The 13,464-nt window shown below is 35.5% G+C and overlaps 1 protein-coding gene across 1 annotated transcript in view; it reads left to right on the top strand.

Moving 5' to 3' along the window:
• Positions 1-13,464, top strand: part of UNC80 (unc-80 homolog, NALCN channel complex subunit) — a 219,338-nt gene that overhangs the window by 44,180 nt on the left and 161,694 nt on the right. Inside the window, exons 11-13 of the mRNA XM_069075228.1 lie at positions 3,011-3,142; positions 8,364-8,511; positions 13,232-13,380. Coding sequence (XP_068931329.1) covers positions 3,011-3,142; positions 8,364-8,511; positions 13,232-13,380 — 429 coding nt within the window. The remainder of the gene's footprint in view (positions 1-3,010; positions 3,143-8,363; positions 8,512-13,231; positions 13,381-13,464) is intronic.

The following is a 13,464-nucleotide window of genomic DNA, read 5'->3' as shown; positions in this document are numbered from 1 at the left end:
TCTCTCTCTCTCTCTCTCTCTCTCTCTCTCTCTCTCCCTCTCTCTCTTGCATCTGACTAGACATCACAGGGTTCCTTATGACTACATTTTCCTCCTTTTCTTCCTTCATCCTATATCCCTCCTGAGTCAGCCTTTAGAGTCTGACTACTTCCTCTGCTTACTTTCTGACTGCCAATCATTGTGTCCCTTGGATTCTCATTTTTTTTCTTATCTTTTTGTGCATCCCTCATCTTCAATATTTCATTAATTTCCTACCACTGACATCATCTTCTGCCCCCAAGGAGTTCTAAACTCTATCCCTTCCCCTCCAATTCCCCTAGCATCCTAGAGGAACCTTCAAGGATGGCCCAGAATTTACTTTGGGTGACAATGATTTGAACTTCAATACAGGTTGGATCAATTTAGTTTGAAATGTCCATTGGAGTTACCAATTAACTTTAGAACTAATAGTTATATAGGATTTAACAAGAAAAACTCAGGTTATAGAGGTCCAAATTTATGAATATCTTATAAACAGTTCTGATTACTTTTATCTTCCATGTACCATATATCCCTTCGCTATATCCATAGTCTTTTAGAAAGCAGTGAGGGCTATGCCCTGAGATGGAGAATCAGGCCCTAGAAATGGTACCAACTTGCTAAACATGTTCAAAAGATGCTGGAAAGAAAAAGGACAAAACACATGTCCCTTGTGGGTCTTTCATGTTTGACTAGTTTGACTAAGTTGCTGAATACTTCTCTAGGCATAATTTGGACATGTTATTTCCTTTTAAGATGATTGTGCAATTTTTTAAAAAGCCATGCTAGTAGTTTCTGGAATAACATTGTGGTCAGCTATTTGAAATAAGAGGATCTCTCTCTAAAATAATGGGCTTATGGCTCAAGAAATATTTGTTTTTGATGTTTTTTTCTTTATAGATGTTTTTTTTCCTTCAGCATATCATTTTCATTAGAGCTTTAAAGATCATTTAATTGGGCAGACTGGTAACATCAGATAAATCCTCTGCTGATTAAAGAAAAGGAGAAGAAAGTCGAGATGTCAGATTTCTCCCTATGTTTACCACTAACTTGCTCCAGGGTTTGGGGAAAGTCATATGACCAACTTTTATCTAGTCCCTATCCCCTATTTTTATGTAAAGAGATTTTTTTGTCCACTTCTGTGGATGTAACCCTGACTCCAGATTGCATGTGGTGAAAAGAAGAAATAAGAATTTGTTTAATATTTAGAAAATGCATCAAAATTTACAGATGAAATCAATCAATAAGGATTTATGAAATACTGTATGCTTGACACTGTGCCGTATACTAAGGATACAAAGCCAAAAATGTAGCATTCACTGGCCTCAAGTAGTTCATTCTCTATGAAAAAAACCTCAATAAATAATACATATAAATCACTTTTCAAAATGGCCCCAGAGTCCTCACCCAAAGCTAGTGCCATCTGTTAGCATGAATAGAAGTAAATGCTGCCCTCATTTTATGCCTTAATATTGTGCCTCTACAGATAGGGTAGCCATTAAAATGGTTTGGGACTTAGTATATATAATATTATATATCTTTATATAAATATGTATGTACATATAAATTTTATAATTTATTCTTAAAAGAAAGAGACATGTGAGGAATATGTTCCATTCTCTCTTTAACATATTACTAAGCATTCTCCTGAGTATAGAAAGGAGCTGAAAACACTTAATATTCTCTTTTCCCCTGCCACTAAGTTTGCATCCCAATGGAGAACTAAATCCCTGGTCTGTCAGTAACTAGACACAAAAGAAGTGACTCCATTTGCATTGATAGCTTAAGCAATTTATGAGAATTTATGAGTTCTTTACCAATATCTGAACATTTTGGTTCTTATACATGTGATCACAAAACTCATTATTCTGACCAAATGACCCTGAAATATCAGCATTATATTTGCCCAGGGTCACACAGCTAGTAAGTGTCTGAGGCCAGATTTGTTTCAGGAAGCTGAGTTTTCCTGACTGCAGGCTTAGCACTCTCTCCACTGAGCCACCTAGCTGCCTAACTAACATCAGGAACAACATGCTATTGCTACTTTTAAAGCAGCTTTATTTAGGAAGCCCTTTTGCTGGCAGAAGCTCACATCACAAGTACCTCACCCTCATCCCTGCCCATTTAGCAGAGCATTTCTGAGCTTGGGGCCAGGCACCTTGGTATCATTTTCCTGAGCCCCAAGGAGAGAACCAAGCTGAACTGAAGGTTCTACATCTCATTCTGCTTTTGATTGTGTATTTCGTGGAAATTTAAATATAGTCACTACATAAAAATTGGGGTTCTTGACCTGAAGTCTGTGTACTCTTTTTTTCTTACTTTGATAACTATATTGAAATATAATTGGTTCCATTGGAAATCCTATTATTTTGTTTTATGTATCTGAAATAGTTATTATGAGAAAGGTCCCATAGGTTTCATCAGACTGCCAAAGGATGGGGTAGATTCATGATATAGAAAAATATTAAGAAAGAACCTCTACTCTAAGATCACTGGGGAGAGTCAGTTGCTGAACTGAAATCAAGATTAAAAAAAAAATCGTGATAGGTTCTCAAAACTTCACTTTCCCCACCTGATGCTGACATGCACAAGGGCCTTCTGGTGAATTATCCTCTTTAGGAAGGACTTCTTTACTTTCCTCAGTGATTGCCATCACAGTCATACCTGGGTATTCTTGATGGTCACTAAAGTCGTGAAGACTCATAGAAAGATGTACCGAATGTGAAGAGTAGCTTGTTTTATTTTGTTTTGTTATTAAAACAAACATATATACCAGCTAACCTAGGAAAAAGCAGCCATCATGGATTGACTAGTATTCCTTAGGTTGTGGGTGTTTGCTTGTAACACACATAGTAACACACACACACAAATACAGTATATTAGCCGGGATTCAAATATATTAGTCGATTCAAGGTAAATGCAGAATTGGCCCAAGAACATTAATGAGAATGTAAACTATTGTCATTTTCTTTCTCTCTCTCCTGGGTACCAGGATGAAAGCACACCTGTAAGCACCCATAGGCTTGCTCTAACCATGCTCATCAAAATTGTAAAATCTTTGGGTTGTGCCTATGGCTGTGGTGAAGGACACCGAGGGCTCTCTGGAGATCGTCTGAGACACCAGGTATTCCGAGAGAATGTAAGAGAATTAAAGTAGATTCCATCTCCCTTCCCCATCCCCCTTCAGCTTAGAAATGAATTCCATGACAATAAAGCACCATAGTTGCCTATTAAGTTGAATGCTTTGTAGTATTAACAGACAGTGTCCTGGAAAATAAATGATCTTAGTTATCTCAAGGCATTACAAAACCCAGACCTAGGAAAGTTTAATTGAGAAAAAGGCTTTTGCCAGTTGCCAAGTACAGTCTGGCTGCCTCCAAATTGGTGAAAAGATTTATAATTAGAATGTGTGAACAGTGGCTTGAAATAAACATTATAAGACTGGATAAATTTAACCAATTTCAAGTGCCATAAACTGAATGGTGTTTTTTTTTTATTCACCTGACTGGGTATGGTAGTTAATACGTTTTAACTCTATTGGGCAGAGAGGGAGTAAGGATTAAATATTTAGTATTTGTTTTATTTAAAATATTGTATTAATATTGATAAGAAATTCCATTTAGTGGGAAAAATAGACAAACAGTACCAGTAGGCAGTGTTAGGTCCCATGGTTCTGTTCCAGAACTCAACTGAATCTTTACTTGAAAATATAAGAATTGGTGGATTTGAGACCTATATGAAACTTGAAATTCTGCAGTCTGGGTCTGTGGGCATTATTCTAGAAAAAAGAAAATGTTGGCATGTCCTGACTCATTTGCATTTTAATCTTCTAGATCAGAGGTTCCCAAAATTTCTAGAATGAGGTCTCTTTTTTAATATCAAAAAGTTTCTGGGACCCTTATATAATAGCAGTAGGACAATTAGCATTGTCCATTGACTGGGAAAGTACATGATGACAGAAGGCTACTCTGAATTCAGCAATTCTATTAAATGAATTTTTATCTTATTAATCACAACAGCATCCATGTACATTTGTAAAGTAACATTTATATCTGAAAGATGTTGTCTAGTCCACAAAATGATGCTGCTTGATCCATATTTGGATTTGCAAGTGACCCCTCATAGCAAGTTCAAGGTCCCCCACAGATTGTGATGCACAGATTGGGAACCCCTGCTCTAGGTCCTTTGTTTTTTAAACTTTCACTTTCAGAGCAAAATAAACTGAAAAACAAAGCAAGTGTGTGTTGAAATAGCTCTCATCTGTTGTTTTGAGTTGAAACATGATTACATGCTTCTTTCTCATGACCTTTGATTTAAAAATAGGGGGAACAGACAAACCTAAATCCAGATCACTCCACAAATCTGGTCGGAGTTTCAGGATCTTGCCAAAACCAGTGCCAGCCCAATTTTGTTAATATCAGATTTTATCATGAAACATTCACCCAACATTATTAGCATGCTGTTTCTTTGATTAATTTAAGGTCAAGCCTGTTTCTTTCTCTTGTTATATTGCACAATAACTTTTTATTTATTTGTACTCATTTAAAAATTTTCAGCTTTACAGCAGAGTCTCACTTCCAAGTCCTGGACACTTTAACTGGACTTAGATTCTGATACATATTAGTAGTAGAAGTAATTATAATTCTTAAGTAATTATATAATTATAATTGATTAGTAATAATCATGATAAACTTGCATACCTGTACTTTGCATCTTTGCAGATCCATTTTTTTTTTTAACTTTCATTTTGCTTTGCAATTTGAGTGACTATGCTTTGGGCTTAAGAAACCATCTCACTGTGGAAAGGACCAGTTACATAAGAAAGGATATTGGAGTTAAAGGAGAAATGTTAATTAGTGATTGTCCTAGTTGGAGTTGGGTTAAAAACTCTTTGGCAACAAACCATTCAACCTAAGTTTTGAGACTCTAGGGAATATACAACAGTATCAACACAAAAAGGAGGGATCATTGTCATTGCTGACACCACCAAGATCTTTTTTCATGGATAATGCGGTCATATTATAGAGGTAGCTTGGTATGATGGATAGAAGGCTGGCCTTGGAGTCAGGAATACCTGAATTCAAGTCCTATCTCGAAGATATATTGTTCTTCTGGGCAACTCTATAAGACTATAAAAAGGTTACTACCAAATTGTCTGGCTATATCAATGGTGGAAGGTTATGTACCAGGAGTCCCCCATACTGGTAAAATTGTAGGTCCTAATGTGGGGATAGGGAGAGAAAAAGGTCATAGAAATCAAGAGGAGCAGAGAGCACACTTAAGAGAGTGTTAATAACTCAGTCTGCAAATGCCTGATGCCTTAACTCATGGCCTTCTTCTATACTAATAATAACAAATAGATTTGCATATATATTTTAAGTAAATAAGTAATAATTATCTGGCTAGCTAGACAAATATATTTTCCCATAGTTAAGCCTAAATTGTTTTAAAAAAAAAAACATTAGTCTTTTGAAAGTAGGCATTTCCAAGTTTTTTCAATTTGAGGACTACTGTAGTGTTTTAGACTTCAGAAGCTATAAACCTTTTCACATTCCCCATCAGCCCTGTCTACCTCCAGCAAATGTGTTCAAATGAAACTGAAAACTCTTAAGTTATTAAATATTGAAAAGGCTATTGATAAGAAAATAACATAGCAGCTTCTAAAGTAGTCTAATCATTATTGCCTGAAGTGACTTGATGTTCTAAACCCTTTCAAATTTCTTAAAGTTCTCCTTTAAAAGAAACAAAGTACCCAGTTTGAAGACTTTATGTTTTTAGGCTTTGCTATAATCCCCCTAAATTTGTTTGGAAATTCTAATGACCTTTGAATGATTGGATTTGACATTGTAATTTATCACATATTTGACATTTTAATTTACTTAATTATAACACTTTTCTTTTTTAAATTTTAAGTTGCAAATTCTTTCCCTTCATTTCACACCTTCCATCCACTGAGAAGGAAAGCAATAAGATGTCAATTATACATGTAAAGTGATATGAAACATATTTCCATATTTATCATATTTCCCAACAAAGCAAGAAAAAGAAAGTGAGAAAACTATACTTCAATTTGCTTTCAGAGTTCATCAGTTCTCTCTCTGGAGATGGATAGCATTTTTTTTTCATCATGAGTCCCTTGGAATTGTCTTGGATTATTGTATTAATCAGAGTTTCCACCTTTTTCACAATTGGTCGCCATTAATTGTGCACAATGGTCTCCTAGTTCTTCTCACTTCACTTTGCATCAGGTCATATAATTTTTACCATGTTTTTTCTGAAGCCACACTCACCATCTCTTCTAACACGATGGTATTCCATCACAATCATGTGCCACAATTTGTCTAGCCATTCTCCAATTGATGAGCATCTTTCCAATTTCCAATTGTTTGCTATTACAAAAAGAGCTGCTATAAATATTTTTGTACATATAGGTTCTTTTTCTTTGGTTTCTTTGGGGTACAGGCCTATTAGTGGTATTCATAAGTCAAAGAGTATGAACAATTTTATAGCCCTTTGGTCATAGTTTCTAAATGCTCTCCAGAACAATTGGATCAGTTCAGTACTCTACTAGCAGTGCATTAGTATATCTGTTTTTCCTACATTTCCTTCATCATTTGTCATTTCTGATAGAAGTGAAGTGGTACCTAAGAGTTATTTTAATTTGCAGTTCTCTAATTAATAGTGATATATAACTTTTTTCATATGACTATAAGATAGTTTTGATTTTTCTGAAAACTGCCTGTTTATATTCTTTGACCACGTATCAATTGGGGAATTGCTCTTATTTTTATAAATATGATTTGTTCTATACTCAGTGTGTATTTGAGAATAAGGCCTTTATCAGAGAAACTTGTTGTAAATTTTTTTTTATATAACTTCATTGTCTATGGTACCTTTAGCATGATTTGGTTTCGCTGATTATCTTTTAATTACATCTATTTTTGCTTTTGCTTTGTCTTAGATTGTGATTGCTACTCTGTTTTTTTTTTTTACTTCAGAAGCATATTCGATTCTGCTATTTTAAACCTGTGTGTGTCTTTGTTTCAAGTATGTCTCTTGTAAACAGCATATTGTTGGATTCTGGTTTCTAATCCATTCTGCTGTCTACTTCCTTTTTATGGATTAACTCATCTCATTTACATTCACAGTTATGGTAGCTAACTGTGTATTTCCCTCCATCACATTTTCTTTTATTTCTACCCCTCCCCATCTGTCTGTCTCCTTTGTCTAACCTTCTTCAAAAGTCTTATTTTGCTTTTAACCACTGCCTCTCTTAATCCACCCTCCTATTTTCCTATTAAACAAGTTATTTCAATACACAACTATGTATATTATAGCAAGAAACTTCCTAATAATTCTAAATGTTAGTCTTTTCCAGGCAATTTAAAATATGCCCAAGTTTTAATAGCAAAGAGGATGGTTTTTAGCATTTGCATTCAATGGAGTCTTTAAAATGTCGCATTACCCTAGACATGCCTTCCATAATCAGACATCTTTGTCTTGGTTCCTAGCTTTCTAGGAATTTGCTTAGAATGGGAATTTGCTACTGCAGCATCCCTCTTCAAGTCACCCCTTTTGTTGCTTCCCTATGTTGTTTTCTCTACACTCCCTTCACTATGTGGGGCTTATCATTATCAATTCCCATTTGCCTCCAATAAAGTTTGTAGTTTACTAGTCTTATATTTATCCCCTTAGAACCAGGATCATTGCATTTCTGAAGAAGTTAATTAAGCAAACAGATACACTAATATGCTAATGGAGAGGCTTAAAGGGTCTCTTGTCACTCTCAGATAGTGTATGTCCATTGAATCTTAGGAATTAGGACTAGTAAGAACCTTAGAGACTTAGAGTATAGTCCCTTCATTTTGATGGTCATTTTCTGGAGATAATGCTCATGTTTTTCATGAATTTCTCTGCTAAGAATTTCCAACTCAGGCATGAATGCTTGGTTAATAGTTAACTCCTTGAGAGCAGGGGCTATGCCAGATCTATATTAGATCATCAAAAGGAACCTTCAAAGTCATCTAGTCCAAAAAATTCATTTTACAATTGACAAAACTGAGATCTAGAGTTACCCAAGATCACACAAATAATAAAGGGTAGATTCAGGATTTGAACTTGTGTCTTCTGATCCTCAGAGCCAGCACTCTTTCTACCATACCATTCTTAGCACCCACTAGAGGGACTGGAACATAGTAATTGCATAAATGTTTGTTGGGATTGAATGGGAATTTGTACCCCTATTTTCAGCAGGCTTCCAAATGATTCAGGGGGGGCAGATGGGAATGATAAAGGTCACTTAAGTAGATACTCTTGACTTTTTTACTTTTCTTACTTCATTGCAGGCCCAGAACTGCCTCACTAAGCTTTACAAGCTAGATAAAATGCAGTTTCGACAAACCATGAGGGACTATGTGAACAAGGATTCCCTCAATAATGTAGTGGATTTCTTGCATGCTTTGCTAGGATTCTGTATGGAACCAGTCACTGACAGTAAGTATGGCTGCCACCATGTACACTAGGAGAGACCATGATGAGGTAGGCCACCTACTTTTTGGGGATCTCCCCAAGTTCTTTTAGGTAAATGTATTTAGAAATATGTAATCATGTATTTCCATTACTAGTGAAGTGGGGAAAAGAAGGATACTATCTTTCAGGATACACTCTGGGAAACATGCTATAGAAAATTGGCCTCTACAGAATATCTAGATTAATGGTCTGTAAACTGTAATGGGTAAACTATCAGTAGTCTGGTAGGTCTTTATTCTTGGTCCCTCAATGGCTATTCAGCCTATCTTCTACCTTCCTTATCTTTCTGGTGCAAGGGAACTAAGTCAAGTACTCAAGAACTCTAAAAAATAAAAGAGAGGCACACACAGCTATATAGCTACATAATATCTGTAATACATACATATATACATATATATACACACATGCATATATCTAAATGCAATAAACAATACAAAATTGAGACTTCAACTTCTAGATTGCCTTTAATTGTTTCTGCATTGCAGCATTGGCCAGAATAAATAAATTATACTAAATAAATATACTAGGGGTGGCTAGGTGGTGCAGTGAATAGAGCACTAGCCCTAGAGTCAGGAGGACCTGAGTTCAAATCCAACCTCAGACACTTAACCCTTACTAGCCATGTGACCTTAGGCAAGTCACTTAACCCAATTGCCCTGCCTTCCCCCCTCCAAAAAGTAAACAAATAAATAAATATACTAAATACTAATTATATAAAAGTATATTAGTAATAATAATTAGTAAGTATAATAAATAGTATGTAGTAAATAATTAGTAATAATAGTAAATAACATAATATATTATACTAAATAAATAAATTATACTAAAATTATCTAGGTATAGCTCCCTAAACTGTTTCATAGGTACATGGCCATAGGTAAACTCCTATAGAGGACATCAGATCAGATCTTAGCTCTGTTACTTACTCCCCATGTGACCTTGGAAACCCAGAGCCTCAGTTTTCTCATCTGTTAAATGAAAGTATGGGACTAGATGGCCCTTGAGGCAATTTCTAGTTCTAAATATTTGATTCTTCTATGACTGTTCAAGTAGGTGCTTACTGTACACAAACTTCATCTAGAATAGACCAAAGATTTCAAATACTTTTTTAATATAGATGCAGTAATACACTTACATATATACATCTGTTTTTCATGGGGTTTTCATAGTTTACATAAAACAATGTTTGTAATAAGATCTATTTAAGGCACTATAAAGAAACTTTTAGATGCACATAGATACAAGTTTTCTTTTCATGTCCCTGGTTATAGTATTTCCCTTAACACTAGGGTGCCTCTTTTCCATCTAACCCTCAATGGTAGAAGAAAGACTGTTAAATGTATTTAAACCATGTATGTTGTGTCAAATAGAAAAGTAATCATGCATTTGCAGTGGGAAAATTATCTATTGCAAAATAATGTGCATTTATACTATTACAGGAAGATAAAATGGCATATGCTACAAAATAATTTGTATTCAACAATGTACTAGTTATGATTTCTGATAATCCTGAGGTGCATAGTATATAGTTAGCAAACTGTTTCCTAATATGGAAAAGGAAGCAATTAAGTATTCCTTTTAGGGAGATGGATTAACTAAAGGTTAATTCAAAAGTCAGTCATGAATGATTAGTTGATTGTGGACCCTAATTTTATTAAAGTTAGAGCCTCAGCTTTTGGACATTCCCAATTCTTTGTAACCCATAGTCAAGTCAATGAGCATTTATTTATTTATTTATTTATTCATTCATTCATTTGTTTGTTTGTTTGTTGCTTTTTGGGGGGGAGGGGGGAAGGCAGGCCAATTGGGGCTAAGTGACTTGCCCAAGGTCACATGACTAGTAAGTGTTAAGTGTCTGAGGCCGGATTTGAACTCAAGTCCTTCGGACTCCAGGGCCAGTTCTCTATTTACTGTGCCACCTAGCTGCACCCCAATGAGTATTTATTAAGCACTTAATATATATCAGCACTATGGTAAGTGCTGAAGACACAAGGCAAAGCAAAAGAATAAAAAAGTCTCTGCCCTCAAGGAACTTACATTCTAATAAATATGAATTAGTAATAAGTATTTAAGTGGTAGATTGAGATTTTGATGATCTGTTGGGGACAGGTTGAAGCCTTTTGCTACCAGCTTGCTTCCCTTTTTACACCATTGTGAATTTAATGGGGGTTTGGGGGGGGGGTGCAGCTGAAAAGAAAAGGTTGAGAAGATCCACAGCTCACTAATACTTCATGGATTCCCAGATGTGAGGAGAGGGTTCTACACATCCCTCCTCTAATATCCTTTGGGTATTTATGGCTAAAAACCACTAAGGATGAAATGTTAGTGCATACCACTACACTTCCTTCCCTGGTGTTCTCTATGGCTTATCTCTACAAAGGCTCTCACCTTTCTTTTTCTCTCTTATCACATCCTTCTTCATACCCACATCATCTCTCTCTGTATTATTGTATTTGCTTCATATCTTGTCTCTATGTCATTATCTTTTCCCCTATCCCTCCAATATATTCTTCTTCAATAATCATGCTGATTTTCTAAGGCACAAGACTGACTATTACTCCTATGCTCAAAAATTGCTTTTCTATTTGGTAACTCCTATTGCCTATAAGATAAAATACAATTTCCTTAGCCCCATCCTTAAGGAAGTCCCCTTTGTAACTTGTTTCCACCTTATTTTTCCAGCGTAATTTCACAGTAGTCTACTATTACTACTACTACTACTACCACCACCACCACCACTACCACTACCATTACCATTTCTTCTAGTACTACTATCTAGCATTTTATAGCACTTTAAGATGTACAAAGACCTTTACATGTTATCTCATTTGATCCTTGTTTATAATATCATCCTGTCCTCTCCCAATCAATTAATAATAATAGTAGCTAGTGTTTGTATACTGCTTTAAAGTTTACAAAGATTTATATCACTTTATCCAGACAACAACCCTATGAGACAAGTGCTATTATTATCCTCACTTTCTAAATAAGGAAACCCAGACTGATTTAAATTAAGTGATTTGCCTAGGGTTACTAGCTGGTTCATATGTGAATCAGAATTTGAACTCAGGTCCTCTTGACTCCAGGTCCAGTGCTCCATCTAATTTACAACCTAGCTACATCCATTCTATTCAACAAGGATTTATTATGTAAATGTAAACCACTCCCTCTCCCTCAAAGTTTACATTTAATCTAGGGAGATTATGCATACATATCTAAGCACATATGGCCACCACCCTAGTTTGCCAACAGCATAAATACCTCTCTCTTGGAAGATTAAAATTGCCTTCTAATTGATTTCTTTTTTGTCTTTTTTTTTTCCAATTTGTTCTCCACACAGTTCCCAAAGTGATAATCTCAAAGAACGGAATTGATTATCATTCTCCTACTCAATAAACTCCAGTAGTTCCTTATTACCTTGAGGGTTTGAAACAAACACCCTCTTGACTTTTAAAATTCTTTCTAGCCTGGCTCCAACCTATCTAGTTTCATTGTATAGCCTCATTACATATCACTTCCTTTCATATTGTCTAGTCAAATTAGCCTTGTTCTCACTTATCCTCCTTTTATTACATTTGTATTAAATTTGTATTAGATTGTATTAGATTCCCTCCTTATCTTTAATGCTTTTATCCTTTAATTCCTTTTTACCTTTAATTCCTTTTATTTAAAGGGCCAGGTTATGTGTCAACTCCATCAACATGTTTCCCTTTCCTCAGCTAAAAGTCATCTCTCCTTTCTCTAAATTACATGCATTGTATCCTGAGCATAAGACAGTCCCTTGCGAATACACTCACATCAGAGACCTGTGACTTCATAGGTGCAAGAACTCCCAGTGTGAGAAATGTCACTATTAACTACTGATGGCTTAGCCTCTAACTTTCTGCCTTTAAAAGTTGTTTGAGGCTCAGAGAACATGAGTTTCCCATAGTCACACCACTATTAATTGTTAGAGGCAAGATCTAAATATAGTCACACATTATCCACTATCCCATGCTTCTTCCTTGTGCATAATTTGCCTTTTGCTTAGTTGGTGCCTAATATTTGTTTTTTTGGCCTAGATTGAGTTCCATGTCAGAACTCTCTTGCTTTTTTGCCTTCTAACCTCATTTTATACTTCCTCTAAGCATTTCCTTCTTACTCCTTCAATTGTAACTTAGATAAGGAGCTTAGCAACCCCTCACTAAAAATGTTGGTGAAATCTATAATATACCATTTCAAAACAGCAGAGATCATTGTTAAAAATAATTCTACATCTGAAAAGCTTTTTTTCACCCCAAAAAAGAGTAGGATTATAGGATCATACATTTAGAGCAGAAGAAAACCTTAGAGATCATCTAATTCAACCCTTCATTTTACATGTGAGGAAACTGGAGTCTAGAGCCTTCTTCTATTTCACACAGCTAATATACTACAAAGCTAAGATTTCAACCCAGGTTCCCTGACTGACCTAGCATTCTTTCCATTTTCACTCTTAGATGCTATCAAAAGATTCTATAAACAAGATAAAATAGTTATCTAAGAGAAGAGGCTGTAAAGGGTGTGCTGTTTATTTGTTTCAAAGTCTGCAGGGTATTATTATGACTTTTGTTTCATTATATGTCTCCTTTTGCTAGTGAATTGTTCACTAAATCCCATTGTTCCACTGGGCAAATTGCCTTTAAATTGTACCTTTGCTTTCCAGATAAGGCTGGGTTTGGGAATAACTTCACCACAGTGGACAACAAATCCACAGCCCAGAATGTGGAAGGTATTATTGTCGGTGCTATGTTTAAATCCCTCATCACCCGCTGTGCATCTACTACGCATGAACTACACAGCCCTGAAAACCTGGTGAGGATCTCTCTGAAGAAGGGTATGCCATCTCACATACATGAGAGGGCTTAAAACCACAACAACAAAGAAAAGAAAAGACAG

Source organism: Petaurus breviceps, unplaced genomic scaffold, assembly GCF_028583685.1.
Source record: "Petaurus breviceps papuanus isolate PSGF00001 unplaced genomic scaffold, PetGlider_PUasm1.0 90903, whole genome shotgun sequence".
Classification (NCBI taxonomy): domain Eukaryota; kingdom Metazoa; phylum Chordata; class Mammalia; order Diprotodontia; family Petauridae; genus Petaurus; species Petaurus breviceps.
Note: the sequence above shows the minus strand (reverse complement) of the source record. Positions and strands in the feature narration are given on the sequence as shown.